Genomic DNA, 18,758 nt, shown 5'->3' with positions numbered 1-18,758 from the left:
GTGGCTGGGTTCCCTCCCTGTTGGTTGTTTGGCCTGAGGCAACCGAACACTGGAGCCTGCCTGGGCTCTTTGGTGGGGCTAATGGCAGACTCTGGGAGGGCTTACACCAAGGAGTACTTCCCAGAACTTCTGCTGCCAGTGTCCTTGTCCCCACGGTGAACCACAGCCACCCCTCACCTCTGCAGGAGACCCTCCAACACTAGCAGGTAGGTCTGGTTCAGTCTCCCCTGGGGTCACTGCTCCTTCCCCTGGGTCCCGACACTCACACTACTATGTGTGTGCCCTCCAAGAGTGGAGTCTCTGTTTCCCGCAGTTCTGTCGAAGTCCTGCAGTCAAATCCCTGTAGCCTTCGAAGTCTGATTCTCTAGGAATTCCTCTTCCCATTGCCGGAACCCCAGGTTGGGAAGGCTGACATGGGGCTCAGGACCTTCACTCCTGTGGGTGGACTTCTGTGGTATAAGTGGTCTCCAGTCTGTGAGTCAGCCACCCAGCAGTTATGGGATTTGATTTTACCGTGATTGCGCCCCTCGTACCATCTCATTGTGGCTTCTCTGTTGTCTTTGGATGTGGGGTATCTTTTTTGGTGAGTTCCAGTGTCTTCCTGTTGATGATTGTCCAGCAGCTAGTTGTGATTCTTCTGTTCTCGCCAGAGGGAGTGACAGCACGTCCTTCTACTCCACCATCTTGGTTCCAATCTCTACAAGTAATTTCTTGATTATAGTTAAAGAACACAAATGAGAAAGTTTTCATTAAGCAATATAAATCATTTTACTGCATATGTTCACATTTTAATTGTAGGTTGTCTTGATAGGATTAGAATATTTTCATTCTGGATCCAGGGGTTGTGGCATTTTGGAAAGAAGCTAGAGAGATTTTATATGTTTCCAGATAGATTTAGATTGAGTATTTTTTCCATTGGTCATCTTTGTAAGTAGATTACCTTCAAGGAAGGCTTCTGCTTCTAATGAGATTGAAACCTTCAGGTATGAGACAGTTGAAGACCTATTCCCAAGCTCGTATGCCCAAGATTGCCACCAAACTGTAGTCCCTGCTGTGGGAACTGGGACAGATTTTTAAGAGGTCCCTGACATCAGGTGAGAGGCTGAATCCTTTATCAGGATTCACTAGATGTGCCAGCCTCATAGTAGAGTACGCTTCAAAGAAAAGTCTCTTTGTGAAATTTTATCTAGTAAAATACAACTTCATCTTCCTTAAATTGTTTTATTTCTTCAGAGAAATTGGACTCCTTGTTCTGAAGTATCTCTTGGCAACCCTACCATTACGGGATATGCATATTTTTCTGAAAGCTTTTTACTTTCAATTTAGATGAGTTTGCTGAGTAAGAAAGAAGTAGTATTTGGTTCACTTCCAATTAATCCATTTAAAATCTAATGTGCTGCAGTCAGTAGAACTGCTGCTTCTATTCAGTGAGAATCCAGTACTAGAGTTAGATAGCAAATGCATAGTTTTATAAAATGAGAAATATCCCTTTTTTTTTTATGAAGGCATTTTGCTTCATAGTTGCATTGAAATTAAAAAACATTTTTATTGTAACAAAACTCAAAATCTTCTAAATATTAATGAATGTAAAAACTCATTTTAAAAACTGCCAGGGAACCAAACATAGATGAGTTAATAAAGGGGGAAAGAATAGTTTCCTGATAAAATGGAAGTATGGAAAATAGTTTGAGGGAAATACCTGAAAATGCATACATAGGTCTTCAGTTGCTTATATTGACATTTTGAAAATGTTGAGTCATATTAACATAGATTTATAATTACGTTTTATGCATTTGTCTGAAATTCTATAGAAAAAATAGGAGTCACATCCTAAAAACACAATGATACTGGCTTTTTTGTTTACCTATGTAGTTACTTTTTAAAAAATTTTTTTTATTGATTGATTTATTTGTTTTCTTTATGTATTTATTTTGGCTGCGCTGCGTCTTCGTTGCTGGGCGTGGGCTTTTCTCTAGTTGCAGCGAGCGGGGGCTACTCTTCGTTGTGCGCGTGCTTCTCATTGTGTTGACTTCTCTTGTTGTGGAGTGTGGGCTCTAGATGTGCGGGCTTCAGTAGTTGTGGCACGTGGGCTGAAGTAGTTTTGGCTCATGGGCTGTAGAGCGCAGGCTCATTAGTTGTGGCACATGGGCTTAGTTGCTCCGTGGCATGTGGGATCTTCCCTGACCAGGGATTGAGCCCATGTCCCCTCCATTGGCAGATGGATTCTTCACCACTGCGCCACCAGGGAAGTCCCCTATATAGTTACTTTACCAGTGTTCTTTAGTTCTTTATATGGCTTCAAGTTATTGTCTAGTGTCCTTTCACTTGAGCCTGAATGATTCCCTTTAACATTTCTTTCTTTCTTTTTTTTTAAATTTATGAAATATATTTATTTTTGGCTGCATTGGGTGTTCATTGCTGTGTGCAGGCTTTCTCTAGTTGGCGGCGAGCAGGGGCTACTCTTTATTGTGGTGCACAGGCTTTTCATCACAGTGGCTTCTCTGGCTGCGGAACACGGGCTCTAGGTTTGTGGGCTTCAGTAGTTGTAGCATGCAGGCTCAGTAGTTGTGGCACTCGGGCTTAGTTGCTCCATGGCATGTGGGATCTTCCCGGACCGGGGCTCAAACCCTCGTCCCCTGCATTGGCAGGCGGATTCTAATTTCTCTTTCACTATTGGAGGATAGTTTTCTCTGATATACAATTCTTGGGAATTCTATAGAAAACACTTGTTTTCTTTCAGCAGTTTAAACAATGTCATGCCTTCTGACTTCCAAGGTTTCTGATGAGAGATTAACTGTTACCTTTATTGAGGATCCCTTATACATTTCAAGTTGCTTCTCTTGCTGCTGCCTGATTCTCTCTTAATCTTTGGCTTTTTATAACTTGATTATAATGTCCCAGTATGGAACTCCGCTTTGAGTTCCTTGAGTTTCTTGGATGTGTAGACTTATTTCTTTTATTAAATTTGGGAAGTTATTGACGATTATTTCTTCAGATGTTCTTTCTCCATTTTCTCTTCTTCTGGGGCTCTCACTCATGTGTATTTTGGTGCGATTAATGGTGCCTCAGAAGTTTTATAGGCTCTGTTCATTTTCTTCATTCTTTTTCTGTTTCTGCTTCTCAGATTGGATAATTTTTATTTCCTATCTTCAAGTTTAGTAATTCTTTTTTCTCTCTGCTCAGATCTGCTGTTAACCACTCTGGTGAATTTTTCATTTCAGTTTTTGTACTTTTGAGCTCCCAAGTGTCTTTTTAATTCCTTTCAATAATTTCTATCTCTTTATTGCTCTTCTCCATTTTGTTGAGACATTGTTTTCCTGGTTTCCTATAATTCTTTGTCCATGGTTTCCTTAGTTCTTTGAGCATATTTAAAGTCTTTGCTAGTAACTCCAACGTCTGTATTTCCTGAGGACAGTTTCTGTTCATTTCTTCTTTCCTGTGAATGGGGCATACTTTCTTGTTTCTTCCCATGCTTTGTAATTTTTTGTTTAAAATTGTATGTTTTGGGGCTTCCCTGGTGGCACAGCGGTTGAGAGTCTGCCTGCCAATGCAGGGGACACGGGTTCGAGCCCTGGTCTGGGAGGATCCCACATGCCGCGGAGCAACTGGGCCCATGAGCCACAACTGCTGAGCCTGCGCGTCTGGAGCCTGCGCTCCGCAACAAGAGAGGCCGCAATAGTGCGAGGCCCGTGCACCGCGATGAGGAGTGGCCCCCGCTCGCTGCAGCTGGAGAAAGCCCTCGCACAGAAACGAAGACCCAACACAGCCCAAAATAAATAAATAAATAAATAAATTTAAAATTGTATGTTTTGGATATCATTATGGGCAAAAAGGAAAGAAAAGAAAAATATTCTCCAAGTCTTTGGAGATTGGCTCTGTGTTGGGGCCCTCCGTTAACACTTATCCAGGCCTTTTACAATTCTGCCTTAGCCTTCACTTCCTGCTAGTGCTGAGCCTAAATACTTCCTACTGGCTGAGCCAGCCAGTTATGAAAGCTTATGGTCTTTTCTGAGCATGCATCCTGCCCTGGACTTGTGTGTGGTTTTCTAGATTCCCCAGTATATGTGGAAGCTTTTCAATGCCCTTATTCCCCAAAGTTTCTCCACCCAGCTTTTCCTCCCTGACTTTCAGCATTTTTGTTGTGTGCCTCAACTATTATATTTTTCCCCAGGCTATAGCACTTGTTCATTTGGCTTTCAGTGTTTTCAGGGAATGTTCTCCACTTAGTCATAGCTACTTCCCTGTCCTGAGAGAGTTCTGAGTTAGGCAGAACAAAGATAGACCTCTCGAATCAGTCCTTCAGGGATCTCATACACATGTCAAAACAGCATAATTCCTTTGAGACAAGATCACTCTTCTCCCTCTGGGACCAGGTACCCACCTTGGGAACATGGGCAGCCATGTTCATATCTGCCAGCATTCCAGGGCCTGGGAGAGTTCTCTTCACCACAGAGTTCTCCTACCCTGTTTCAGTGGCCTTTCTTCTTCCAGTTATATTTTAGTTGGTTGCTGTAATATTTGACTAACTTCCAGAGTTTCAGTAAAGTTGATTTTGATAATATTTGCCAAGTTATTGGTGCTTATTGGGAGGAATGTCCCCCAAAGATCCTTCCTCTGCCATTTTGACTGAGGTCCTCATAGAGTGAACTAGGTAATATCCTCCCCTGTTTGATTTTCTGGCAGACCTGTATAGACTTGGCATTAATTTTTTCTTAAATGTTTGGTAGAATTCATTCAGAAAGCCATCCAGGCCTGGTGTTTTCTTGGTGGGAAAGTTTTAAAATACAAATTTACCTTCCTTAATAGATACAGGAAATATTCAGGTCATCTATCCCTTCTTGAGTGAGCTTTGGCAGTTTGTCTGTTTTTCTTTTTCTTTTAACTTTTTATTGGAGTATAGTTGATGGCAGTTTGTGCCTTGGAAGGAATTTATCCGTTTCATCTAAATTTCATCTAAATTGTCAAGTCCGTTCTCAGTATTTGTTTGAAGACCTGACTTCTCATTGGTGACTTAATCCTCCTGTTTAATACTGTTTATTTCATTAATCTTCTCTTAACGACTTTTCCCCTTATTCTGGTGTATTCAGCATTGCTTTACTCTTATTTCTGGAAGTTTTCTCCAACCAAATTATTGTTTTTTAGACCCTCAAAGTCCTCCTTATAGTCATCCTCTTTGAATTCTCAGTTATTTTTCTAATTTTTCCTTTTCCCAATTTCTTATTAGTAACTTCTAAGTCTTTACTTGTGTTAATGACTTACCAACTATTATTTTAACGTTGTTTGGAACTTGTAATAGATTTTCTTCAAAAAATCAACTTGCAAATTTTGTAGCAGAACCAACCCATTTATCCGCTGGGAACTTTCCTGTACCAGCATAGCTTAGAGTCAGTCAGCATAGGATAATGTATAAATTGTGGAGCTATGCTGCCTGGACTTTGATCTTAACTTTGCCATGTGTCCTAACTTCTCCTCTGGGCCTCTTTTCTTGCATCTGAAATATGGAGATGATAATGGTATTTACTTCATATAAGAATTAAATGAGTTAAAACAATCTAGTACAAAGTTAGAACTCATCAATTATTTACTATTATTATTCATCAACAATGATTCTGTCTGAAAAATGGAAACTTCTTAGACGTAGGGAGCAATGCTTCTGTTTACCTGATTTTATTCATCATCCAATACAATGCCTTGATGACTGTCTTTTTTTGGTCTCATTTTTCAAAAAGAATTTTATCAAATTATTTCCCAACTGTATAATGAAAAATAACAAATTTTATCCACATTCAATGTCTCTGTTTCCTCAAGATATAGAAAACTCAGTGTATGATTTCTAACTACTTGGATATTGGTGTTTCTGAGCTTTTCTGGGCCAGCAAGCAGTTGGTGAATGGGACTCTGTAGAATAGTTAGTGCTTTATTTTTGAAAAGGAAAGGGTCACTTTTAGTTTTGTGTGTAAAGGTGTCCAGATCTTTGTTTTAGAAAGATTTCAGTGTGTATGCTTCAGTGTTGCATTTTATGTTTAGTAATTAAGAACATGGATGAAGCTATAAATTTGTATGTGGGGGTATGTGACGTATATGTGCTTGAAAAAAAACAGAGTTTCTCTGGAAGAATACTCAAGAAATGGGTGATATTTGTTGCCTGTAGAGAGGGAAAATGGGTGGTTGGTGGATAGGGATGGGAGGGAGATTGTATTCCCTTTTTGACCTTTTGAATTTAGTGACATATTATCAATATATACATTACCCACTTAAAAAAAGTCATTTAATTAAATGTTTTTCATGCATGTGGTAAAAATTCAAAGAGTTCAAACAATAAAGCGTTATTTTTAGGGACTTCCCTGGTGGCCCAGCAGTTAAGACTCTGCGCTCCCAGTGCAGGGGCCCCAGGTTCAATCCCTGGTCAGGAAACTATATCCCACATGCTGCAACTAAGAGCCTGCATGCCAGAACTAAAGATGCCTCATGCCACAACTGAAAAAGATCCCACATGCTGCAACTAAAGATCCCGCACGCCACAACGAAGATCCCGAACGAGGCAACAAAGATCCCATCCCGTGTGCTGCAACTAAGACCAGGCGTGGTCAAATAAATAAATATATATATATTTTTTTAAAAGTTATTTTTAGCAATACAAAAAATATGCCGTGAAAACTCTTACACTCACCTCAGACATCCAAAAACCCCTCTGGAGAAGCAACCACTGTTAAGTTCCTTCTGTAGACTTCCAGAAATGTCTGCATATTACAAGACTATATGTTTTTATATCCTTTTCTAACATACTAATGGGAATTACTGTACCCATTTAACCATTTTACTTAGCAATTGGGAACATATACATCTTCCTCATTCTTTTAATGTTGCATAGTATCCATTATACCATATATTTTTAGCAGATTGCTGTTAGAGGACATGTAGGTAGTTTCCAGCTTTTGCAGTTATAAATGACAACTGCAGTGAACATCTTATACATGCATTTTTCTGCAAATGTAAAAGTGTAGTTGAGGAATAAATTCCTGGAAGTAGTATTGCTGGATCAAAGGGCAAATACATTTGAAATTTGTTATTGCTACCCTCCAAACTGATGGCACGCCCAATAATAATATATATTGGGAGCCTGTTTTTCCATCACTAACACTTTGTGTTACAAAATTTTATTTATCGTTGTTAATGTGGTAGGTAAAAATAGATCTTGTTTTGATTTGTAACTAGTAAATAATAGAGCCACAATTTGAAGCCAGGATCTTAATTGAGCTGGTACTGACACTACAAAGCTGGAACTAATATTCTTAACTACTATATTTTATGTACTACCTCAACATGGTGAATAAGGTTGAGCATTTTAGCATATTTTAAAGGTATTTGCATTTCTTGTTTATGTGCACTTCGTCTATATTCCTATTATGGATTTACTATCATTTTTTTTAAGTGTCTTCTTACTGGCAAGCATCATAGAAATAACTGATTCAGCCAAGAAACATCAAGAGATGCTAAAACTAGTGGGTGAAAAGCTGAATGCAGAACAGGATATTTACAGGGCTTTGAGTACTTCCCCCCCAAACAGTGATTGATTATTAAAGGGAAAATGGAACTTTACAGTGAAGAAACCTGGCAGACACCAACTCAGTCATGTGATCAAGCTTAACTTCTCTAGTAATGGGACAAATCAAAAATGTGTACCACATGATAGGATTCAATGAGAAGAACACAGCATCTCTTCTGTGATTTTCTGCCAAAGATGCAAACTTTGAATCTGATCATGACGAAACATCAGATAAGTTGAGGAACATTTTAAAAAGTAACTGGCCTATAATCTTCAAAAATGTCAAGATCATGAAGGAAAAGAAAAGTAAGTTTGAAATTATTTCAAAATAAAAAGAAAAATTCATCTTTTCATAACTTGGGACCAGTTCATTTTTTCAAACCAATATTAAAATCCACTAAGGTAAATGTATAACTAGTTTTTAGAGGTATATTTGTCACAAAAAGTTAGTTATAATTGATTCTTGAGTTTCTTTTATTATCTTCAAATCCAAGTCCATTTTAAATCCATTATATACAGTCTTTCCTCATTATTCATGAATTTCATATTTGGACTTGCTAAAGTGTATTTGTAGTCCTAAAATCAACAGTCAGAACACTGTCCCAGTCATTTGTGGATATGTGTAGAGCAGTGAAAAACTTGAGTTCAGATGTAATGTTCCCAGCTGAAGGTCTAACAAGGCCTTCTTGCTTCATCTCTTGTACTGTAAACAAGTCTCCTTTTTGCTATGTATTTAGTACCTTATTTTTCACACTTTTGTGCATTTTGTTGGTGATTTCACAGTTTAAAATGGCCCTTAATTGTAATGCTGAACTACTGTCTAGTGTTCCTACGCACAAGAAGGCTGTGATATTCCTTATGAAGAAGGAAAAACATGTGCTAGATGAGCTTCATTAGGGCATGAGGTATAGTGCTGTTGACCATGAGTGCGATGTTAATAAAGTGATAATACATATTTTTAAAAGTATCTTTAAGTACATAAAATCTGTTTTTTTTTGGCTGCGTCGGGTCTTAGTTGCAGCATACGGGGTCTTAGTTGTGGTGTGCGGGCTTCTCTCTAGTTGTGGCGTGTGGGTTTTCTCTCTCTAGTTGTGGCACACAGGCTCCAGGGCACATGGGCTCTGTAGTTTGTGGCACTTGGGCTCTCTCATTGAGGGGTGCGAGCTCAGTAGCTGTGGCAGGCGGGCTTATGGGATTGCATGACACTCAGTCATGTGGCGTGCGGGATCTTTAGTTGCAGCACGTGGGCTCTTTTTCAGTTGTGGCATGAGGCATCTTTAGTTCTGGCATGCAGTTGCCCTGCTCCATATGGGATCTTAGTTCCCTGACCAGGGATCGAACCCGAGTCCCCTGTATTGGAAGGTGGATTCTTTACCACTGGACCACCAGGAAAGTCCCTAAAATCTGTTTTTTAAAAGGGAGTTTATACCAACTTTCCCCAAATGGGACACTGTTGTTCATTGCTTATATATATGAATGCTACAGAATGGGACTGCTTTTGATACTACTAATGAAACTAGTTTTTAAATACGAAGAAAATACCAGGCCTTTAATATTTACGGTTTGAATGAAGCACTCTTACTAGGAGAAAAGGAGAAAAAGTTCACCTAGAGATTGAAGACAGACTAGTGCCAAAATTTCATAAAACTCAGAACTCATTTTTGAAGTGGAATTAGTGGCTATTGATTGAAATAACAATGCTGTGGATCAACAATGACATAAATGTGTGGCCTTGAAGAAACATGTAACTTACTACAACTGCTTACTATTGTGGATAATTCTTCAATGAGTTCAGTTAAAGTTTGCTTACATACTTGCTCCTCACCTTTTGAGAAATATGCCCCTTTACAAATCTCTGAAGTCTAAGATATTTTATTATAGTTATATAAAATATTGGTTAAAGAAAACTGATTTTTCTGTCACTTCATGTCGCTAAAAAAACTCAGTATTTTTTGATAAGGTACACTGTTTGACCATGTACTTTTATTACAGGCAGTAAGGTCACTCAAGGAGACAATCGAAGACTGTTGGGACCAGGATGCAGAGGCTCGGCTTACCGCACAGTGTGCTGAGGAGAGGATGGCTGAACTTATGATGATATGGGAAAGAAACAAATCTGTTAGCCCAACAGTCAATCCAATGTCTACTGCTATGCAGAATGAGCGGTAAGACCCTGAAGGTTTGGAATCCCTCTGTCAGTATTTAAAACTGATACCAAACAGAGAACAGGAAATAAATACTATTAAACCAGACTAAAAGTGCAGTGATTAACTTGTACAATCTAATGTCATAATTTTTCTTTCAGTATTCCTGTTCTTTTACCAAAGTTTTTGTATGGTATAAGTGCAAGATGAAATCTGTGTTTTTGTATATCTAACGATATAGTAAAAGATTAGTCTTTCTCTGTTAATGCTCCAAGTTCCCTACAGTAATGAAGGAAAAACATTTTCATAGTTCCAAAAGTTTATAAGCACTTCTACATACTATATTGTCTTGATTATACTTTGTTGGCATTATTTCTCTTTCCCCTGCATTTTGTTTGTTTGTTTAAAGGAAATAGAACTATGAACTTGCCTATGTATCTAACCACTGCTTCACTGGAAACTAAAGTTTCCAGCCTTCCTATCCAATGTTCTTTCTTTATAGAATGCTACTACATTTACAAGAAAGCAATTTGTAAGGTCTTTTCATCCCATCATGAGCATTATTTCATGAGACATTTCTTTATTAGAAATATGATTTTTGGTTGTAAATATAAGGGCTTAAAAAAATTCCTAAAACTTGGAACTTTCAGACTGTGTAATCTGTGTTTCTTTGTTCCATGTTTAGGGGATAAAGTCTTCCCACAAATTTGTCATTTTATCTAAAATGTTATGTTAAAAGTTTTCAGAAGGGCATCCAGGAAAGAGTAACCAGAGAAAATTGAGATAAAAACAACTCGATTCTTGAATCATTTCCTTTGCTATTTTCTATTGTTCTAATTTCTGAGAACGATTTGTGTTATGAACTATAGGCCCAAAATTGGGTTTACACTACTTACATTTAGACTGAATTACCTTCAGCATATAAACCTTTATTCCCATTATATCAGGAAGTCACGGAAGGTAGAGACTAGCAATTCTAAATATAAATTTTCTCATTTTACACACATCTGAAGATAGTCTTCCTCTTCCATCTCCCTTTATCTCTGTATTTTCTATGTGATTTAGTATGCTATTTGCATCTCTCTTGAGAGTCAGCCACTTTTACTTTAAGTGTTTTTTAACTTTTCTTGACTGGTAAGAAGAAACTTTGATGCTCCTCCTTTCTTTGGCCATTTTTGCCTCCTGTGTTATTCAGCTCTACCCTTTACATGCTTCTTTTCATGTCTTCTAAATAGTTTCCTCCAAATCATAGTTCATCCCACACTCATTCCACTCTAGGTTTCATTGTATTGAATCTTACCCTACATCCCTCCTTAACTTCCTTTTCTTGTGCAGTACAAAAGCTTTTTTCTTCCTCCCCTTCCTGTCATTCCCCTCATAACTTCATCAGTCTTTCTTCATAGCACTTCTTCTCCTTTAGTTGCTGCTTTTCTGCTATAACACTTGTATCTATTAATGTTCCCAATGTTTATACTTGATTGTTTTAGTTAAAACTCTCCCTCATTTTTATTTTATTTTATTTTATTTCATTTCATTTTGTTTCATTTTATTTTTTCTTCCAGTTTATTGGGGTATAATTGATACATAGCACCGTATAAGTTTAACATATATACCATAATGATTTGACTTACATACATCATTAAATGATTATCACAATAAGTTTAATGAATATTCATCATCTCATAAATACAAAATTAAGGAAATAGGGAAAAATTTTTTTTCCTCTTGTGATGAGATCTCTTCGGATTTACTCTCTTAACAACTTTCATACATAACATACAGCAGTGCTAATTATATTTATCATGTACATTACATCCCTAGTACTTATTTATCTTATAACTGGAAGTTTGGACCTTTTGACTGCCTTCATCCAGTTCCTCTTACCCCCACCCTCTGCCTCTAGTAACCACAAGTCTGATCTATTTTTCTATGAGTTTGTTTTTGAAATATAATCAACCTACAATACTACGTTAGTTCCTGTTACACAACATAGTGATTTGGTATTTCTGTACATTTCAAAATGATCACCAAGATACGTCCAGTTCCAGTATATCACCACGCAAAGTTATTACATAGTTATTTACTATATTCCCCCACAGTGTGCATTTCATACCCATGACTCATTTATTCTGCAACTAGAATTTTATACCTCTTCATCTCCCTCACCTATTTCTTTCCTCCCTCCAACCCCCTCTTCTCTGGCGACTACCTGTTTCTTCTCTGTATTGGTACCTCTGTTCTGTTTAGTTTTGTTTGTTCATTTGTTTTGTTTTTTCGATTCAATGTAAAAGTGAAATCATATAGTATATCTGTTCACCTATCAATAGGCACTTGGGTTGCTTCCATATCTTGGTCTGGCTTTTATTTTTAAAACATAAATATATTATAGTGTGATGCTCAAGAACCATCACTCTCAAGGTGTGACAGTGACAGTGAAAAACCCTTGATAACTGGAGAGCAGTTCTGAATCTTTGATTTTTTTAAATTAATTAATTAATTAATTAACTTATTTATTTTTGGCTGCATTGGGTCTTCGTTGCTGCGCGCTGGCTTTCTCTAGTTGCGGCCAGCAGGGGCTACTCTTCTTTGCGGTGCGTGGGCTTCTCATTGCAGTGGCTTCTCTTGTTGCGGAGCATGGGCTCTAGGTGCGCGGGCTTCAGTAGTTGTGGCACCCGGGCTCAGTTGTGGCTCATGGGCTCTAGAGCGCAGACTCAGTAGTTGTGACGCACAGGCTTAGTTGCTCCGCGGCATGTGTGATCTTCCTGGACCAGGGCTCAAACCCGTGTCCCCTGCGTAGGCAGGCGGATTCTTAACCACTGCGCCACCAGGGAAGTCCCTGAATCTTCGATTTTTTTTTTTTTTTTTTAATCTGAGTGTCACATTCTGCCTTGTACTCTAGGCTCTAAGACCCATATCTAAGACCTTCATTGATATGGCTCAGTCTACCTAGGAAGATATGTTTCTTTGCTAGACTATGCCACTTAATGGAGCACTTTGGAACAACCTAAAAGCTTGTGTTCTTTTTACTATTTGGAACTTAATTGGTAACATATTTGTTGAGTAGCCACTGTGTATCTAGAATTGTGGAAATGCAAAAGACACATGCCTTGGTTCCTCCTCTCACGGAACTTCATGTCTTGTGCAAATATACAATTTATAAAGATATATTTGCTAATATTACAAAACTATAGGGGAGATCTTTAAAAATAATAACTCTTATAAACCAAAATAATGAACATCTATAAAAATCATATCTAGATCCACATAGGTTTTTTGGTAGGGTTAAACAGTATAAAACTAGCCTTTAGCAAGTTATTAGTTGATACTTGATTAATACTTGATTAGAATTTTTTTTCTTAAATAATCTCTAGAATATTGTGGGTTAGAAATAAACTAAAAAGCAATTCATACTTTAAAATCGGAGGTGTTAAACTTGGAGAGTCAGTTTGTCATAAATGTATTCTCAATGTGGCACTTTTTTTCTTTCTTTAAGCAACCTGTCACACAATAGGCGTGTGCCAAAGATTGGCCCTTATCCAGATTATTCTTCTTCCTCATACATTGAAGACTCTATCCATCACACTGACAGCATTGTGAAGAATATTTCCTCTGAGCATTCGATGTCCAGCACTCCTTTGACTATAGGGGAAAAGAACCGAAACTCGATTAACTATGAACGGCAGCAAGCACAAGCTCGAATCCCCAGCCCTGAAACAAGCGTCACCAGCCTGTCTACCAACACTACAACCACAAACACCACTGGCCTCACTCCAAGCACCGGCATGACCACTATATCTGAGATGCCATACCCAGATGAAACAAATCTGCATGCTACAAATGTTTCACAGACAATCGGGCCAACCCCTGTCTGCTTACAACTGACAGAAGAAGACTTGGAGACCAACAAGCTGGATCCAAAAGAAGTTGATAAAAACCTCAAGGAAAGTTCTGATGAGAATCTCATGGAGCATTCTCTTAAACAGTTCAGTGGGCCAGACCCCCTGAGCAGTACCAGTTCTAGCTTGCTTTACCCCCTCATAAAGCTTGCAGTGGAAGTGACTGGGCAGCAGGACTTCTCACAGGCTGCAAATGGCCAAGCATGTTTAATTCCTGATGTCCCACCTGCTCAGATCTATCCTCTCCCCAAGCAACAGAACCTTCCTAAGAGACCTACTAGTTTGCCTTTAAACACCAAAAATTCAACAAAGGAGCCCCGGCTGAAATTTGGCAGCAAGCACAAATCAAACTTGAAACAAGTAGAAACTGGAGTTGCCAAGATGAATACAATCAATGCTGCAGAACCTCATGTGGTGACGGTCACCATGAATGGTGTGGCAGGTAGAAACCACAGCGTTAACTCCCATGCTGCCACTACCCAGTATGCCAATGGGGTAGTACCATCTGTCCAGACAGCCAACACAGTGGCACACAGAGCCCAAGAAATGCTGCAGAATCAGTTCATCGGTGAGGACACCCGGCTGAATATTAATTCCAGTCCTGATGAGCATGAACCTTTACTGAGACGAGAGCAACAGGCTGGCCACGATGAAGGTGTTCTGGATCGTCTTGTGGACAGGAGGGAACGGCCACTGGAAGGCGGCCGAACTAATTCCAATAACAACAACAGCAATCCATGTTCAGAGCAAGATGTTCTTACACAGGGTGTTCCAAGCACAGTAGCAGACCCTGGACCATCAAAGCCTAGAAGAGCACAGAGGCCTAATTCTCTGGATCTTTCAGCCACAAATGTCCTTGATGACAGCAGTTTGCAGTGTAAGTGGAGGGATTGTATAATCTCTCCTGCTTGTCTTTTGGGACCATTTAAGTAACTACTTAGATAGAAACAGATTGTGTTTCAACAGCAGTATTTACTTTTACCACATTTGATTAGACTTCAAAAGTAATTAGACTATTGTAAAGAAAAAAGTAATGTTTTTGTTGATAATTAAAAAGTCAGTGTCACAATAATCAGAATAATTACCAATTTAATATGTGCCTTATGTAGCTGCTGGTTTATAATGCAACTCACATACTTTTTGTGAATAGTTGAGATAAAGTACTCACCAGTTTAAAAGATCCAAATAAAATGATACCAGTATAACTTTTGAAACAGTTTGTTGAGCATATTATATCTATTATGTACACATTTAGATTTTATCTGACTAATCTTAATAAATCTTAAAAGTCCAGAGAAGATTCAGAAGAGTCACTATAAAGAAACTATAAAATTGTTCTTGGTTTTTAATGTCAGTTTTTTCAGGAGTTGTGTGTTGAGTCTCCCACACGCCTGTAGCATTGTGCTATGGGACCTCTAGCGACTTAAACAAATAACTTGATACTTGGTTTATGGTCCTAGAAGGATTATAGCACAAGACAGGAGAGCTCACCAAAATCTTTAACAGTCATCATTGTACAAAATGATTTCTCTTTTAGACCGATAGCACTTATAAAAAAAAACCAAGAAACTAAGTCATGTTTTATGGCTGTTGTCAAGGACTACGAAATGGGCTAAAGGGATTCAGCTGACCAAAATCAGTAGAATCTAGCCCCTTGCTTGAGTGGCTTGTATTATAGAAAGGCTGACATACCTTATGGCAAGGTTCCATATCAGTAAAATGTCTGGTCAGGTTTGAGACAGGGAAATTACTAGAAAATTTGTACTGTAGTGTTTATGTCATTCTTCTGAAAAGTATTATATTCCAGGTGCCTACTTTGAGCATGAAGTAGAATGATTAAATGCATTTTGCCAAGTTAGACTTGCTACCAATAACCAAAGGATTTGAGAATACAATTGAGAACTTGGAGTTTTCTCCTCTGTTTTTGCTTTTTGTGGTTTTTCTATATTTTCTTCCTTGCCCTATGGAATAATTCAATCAGTTATAAAAACGTTAGGCTTACAGAGTCTCAAAAATAAGTTGGTTAAGTTTTGCCTAGAAAAATATTGCTTGGCATCATAAATTTCAAGAAATGTCCATTAGCTCCTCCTGTAGACATTAGTTTGATCTCTTTTCCAGTTACAACCCTAACTTTTTACTTTTTAATAGTTTCTTTATATATAGTTCATTTTTCTGCACTTTTATTTTCAGTAGGTGAGTCAACACAAGATGGCAAGTCAGGATCTGGTGAAAAGATCAAGAAACGTGTGAAAACTCCTTATTCTCTTAAACGGTGGCGCCCGTCCACCTGGGTCATCTCTACTGAACCACTGGACTGTGAGGTCAACAACAATGGCAAAGACAGGGCAGTTCATTCCAAATCCAGCACCGCTGTTTACCTTGCAGAAGGAGGCACTGCCACAACCATGGTGTCAAAAGATATAGGAATGAACTGTCTGTGAAATGTTTCCAAGCCTATGGAGTGAAATTATTTTTTGCATCATTTAAACATGCAGAAGACATTAAAAAAAAACTGCTTTATTCTCCTGTCAGTACCCCCTCCCACCCCTGCAACAAGGACTTGCTTTAAATAGATTTCAGCTATGCAGAAAAATTTAGCTTATGCTTCCATATTTTTTAATTTTTTTTTTTTAAGTTTTGCACTTTTGTTTAGTCTCGCTAAAGTTATATTTGTCTGTTATGACCACAGAATTATATGTGTGTGTATCAAAAGTGGTCTCAAAATATTTTTTTAAGAAAAAGCAAAAACAATGTATTGCTGATAATCAGTTTGGACCAGTTTCTAAAGGTCATTAAATCAGAAACAAATTAAGACAGGTTTGACTGCAGTGGTGTCTGGTATCCATGTTTTATTTCTGGGCACAAGCTAGTTTATATGTTGATATGTTCCTGAACACATTATCTGTTGGACTTTCTTTTCTCTTGTGTTTTGTTTGAATGTGCAATAGTCTGTAGGCCACAAATAAGCTTTCTCATAAGTTCTCTTCCTAACAGAATACGCATTCTTCCATGATATGAACATTTTCCTCCCCCATCCCCCATACTTTTAGCAGGTCAGTTCTTTGACAGTGAATTTTTGCACAAGAGAAAGCAGCTACCTGATTTCTTGCTTTCTCTCTCCTTATGGAGAATGCAAAAACATTGTCTCAAAGGGCTCTAAAGAAGGAACTACCAAAACCTAATTTGAAATGCCATTTCTTTTATCCTTCCAAATCCTAAACATTTCCTTCCAGGCATTTGAATGAACATATTTGGTTCTGGTTTTGGAAGTTCATAAGAGCATAGAACAATGAGCAAGTCAAATATTAGCTGTTTTCCATTTTATTTTATTTTTTTATATGTATGTTCATGTTCCATATTCATTTATTTAAGTAGCACATTTTTATCAGAAAACTTATAGAGCTATACTTATATGGAATTTTTAAGTAGATAGATGGTTAACACAGTATAGTATTATAGCCTTCATTCTCTGAATAGGCCATGTTTGACTCAAATAAAATTACATCCTGTTTAAAATAACTTCAAAAGTAATTCATAGTTTTGAACCTGTAGTATCTTTTTTTTTCTTTTCCCAAGCAAAGCCTGGTAACTTTATCTGAAAATGATTCCTCTTCCCATGACCTAAAACACTGTGTGGAAAAATCATTCAACTGGCATGCCAAACCCCTGTGGAAGGAAGGATTGCTGCCAAACCTATCATTTTTGAGCAGCCTGAGACTTAACCTCTCTCTTTTCAAAACTATTTCTTCACTAATCCTATTTTCATCATTTTTCCATTTGCCAGTTTTTCATATCATCTTTGATATGTGAGCATTTATTATTTACATTATATTAGAATGTACCTTTTAGTGATAACATTATGTATATTCAAATCATGTTGTTTTTTTAAAGCTTCCTTTGCTTCTTTCATTACTGATAATCGTCTCTAAAACAATCTCTTCATGTTTTTTTAAATAAAGCACTTTATGTCAAATAAGGGACTTCTTTTATGAGCACAAATTGTTTTCTATCAATTTGCAAACAATGAAGATCTCACTTTTTTTTTCCAGATTCTCAGAGTACTTAATAGACTTTAATTAAGTTCTAAGATTTCTCTGGGAGATAAAAAAGCTGAGAGGAAAACACAAATCCCAAATTCCTGATTGAGGTTTTTATCTCCTGAACAAAACTTTCTCACTCATATTCCTCTATCCACATCATTTAGCTAAAGACAGCCTAAATTTCCCAATTTGCTATCCAAAATATTTATGACTTACTTGTGTATATAAGCCTTCTTTTGTTTGCCATCTACTGTGATACTATGAAGTGAGATGTTCAGCTAGATTGCTGAACATGGTTTTGAACTCTTAGAATTAACATTATTTTGCTAGTGCCCAGGATTTCCACCCTTTGTATTTTATTGGCCCTTCTCTTGATTCAGATCCTTAACATATTTTTCAGTCATCTAGCATAAAAATTTTTCATTTTCTTATTTTTTTATCTATGTAATGAATTATTTATATTTTTTCCAATGAATTTTCACTTGGTTCTCTTGATTTTCAATGGCTTTCAACTGCATTCCAGGATATTACTTTTAAGTATTTCTAGAACATCTTTGAGTCCAAATAAATTATATTCCTTCTCCAATTGGAAGCATCGAAGGTAAATGACCATTTGAGGTCCAACTGATTTTTCCTGACAGAAGAGTTGTCTTACATTCTACTACACTGTGTTTTGGCCAGTTGATTGTAAGGTTTTCAGCATTTTTTGATGTTTAATAGTAAAATGCTTTCAAAAATTGGTATACCAAATTAGAAGAACTCCTTATAGTTTCCCATTTTTATGCGAGCATGTTTAAAACAATTTCCTTTCCCCATGTTTTTATTAGTAGACTCTTGGAAAAGTAGGAGAAATAGTGTAGATCATTTTAATAAATTTTAAATTAAATTGTACATCAGACTTATTTACTTTTAGAATCTGTTTGCTGTATACAAGCAAGCAAGATTACTTAAAATACTCATTTGCAAACTTTATTCTTGTAATAATAATGTATCTTAAATCTAATATTTAACTTCCATCACAAAATTTTGCATGTAGAAAAGCATTTGGGTCCCTTTGAATTAAAGGCTATTCATTTAATGAAAAAATACTAAAATTCAACCTTAAAAGTATTATAACCCTAAAAGCATCATA

The 18,758-nt window shown here is 37.4% G+C and overlaps 1 protein-coding gene across 1 annotated transcript in view; it reads left to right on the top strand.

Annotated features, from left to right (window-relative positions):
• BMPR2 (bone morphogenetic protein receptor type 2) overlaps nt 1-18,508 on the top strand; it is a 175,456-nt gene extending 156,948 nt beyond the window's left edge. Inside the window, exons 11-13 of the mRNA XM_068544639.1 lie at nt 9,539-9,711; nt 13,184-14,463; nt 15,777-18,508. Of these exons, the coding sequence (XP_068400740.1) occupies nt 9,539-9,711; nt 13,184-14,463; nt 15,777-16,027 (1,704 nt within the window). The 3' untranslated portion in view covers nt 16,028-18,508. The remainder of the gene's footprint in view (nt 1-9,538; nt 9,712-13,183; nt 14,464-15,776) is intronic.
• The last annotated feature ends 250 nt before the right edge of the window (nt 18,509-18,758 follow it).

Source organism: Eschrichtius robustus, chromosome 5 (genome assembly GCF_028021215.1).
Source record: "Eschrichtius robustus isolate mEscRob2 chromosome 5, mEscRob2.pri, whole genome shotgun sequence".
NCBI classification, from domain to species: domain Eukaryota; kingdom Metazoa; phylum Chordata; class Mammalia; order Artiodactyla; family Eschrichtiidae; genus Eschrichtius; species Eschrichtius robustus.
The sequence above is the reverse complement of the archived record's forward strand: the minus strand, read 5'-3'. Positions and strand labels throughout refer to the sequence as shown.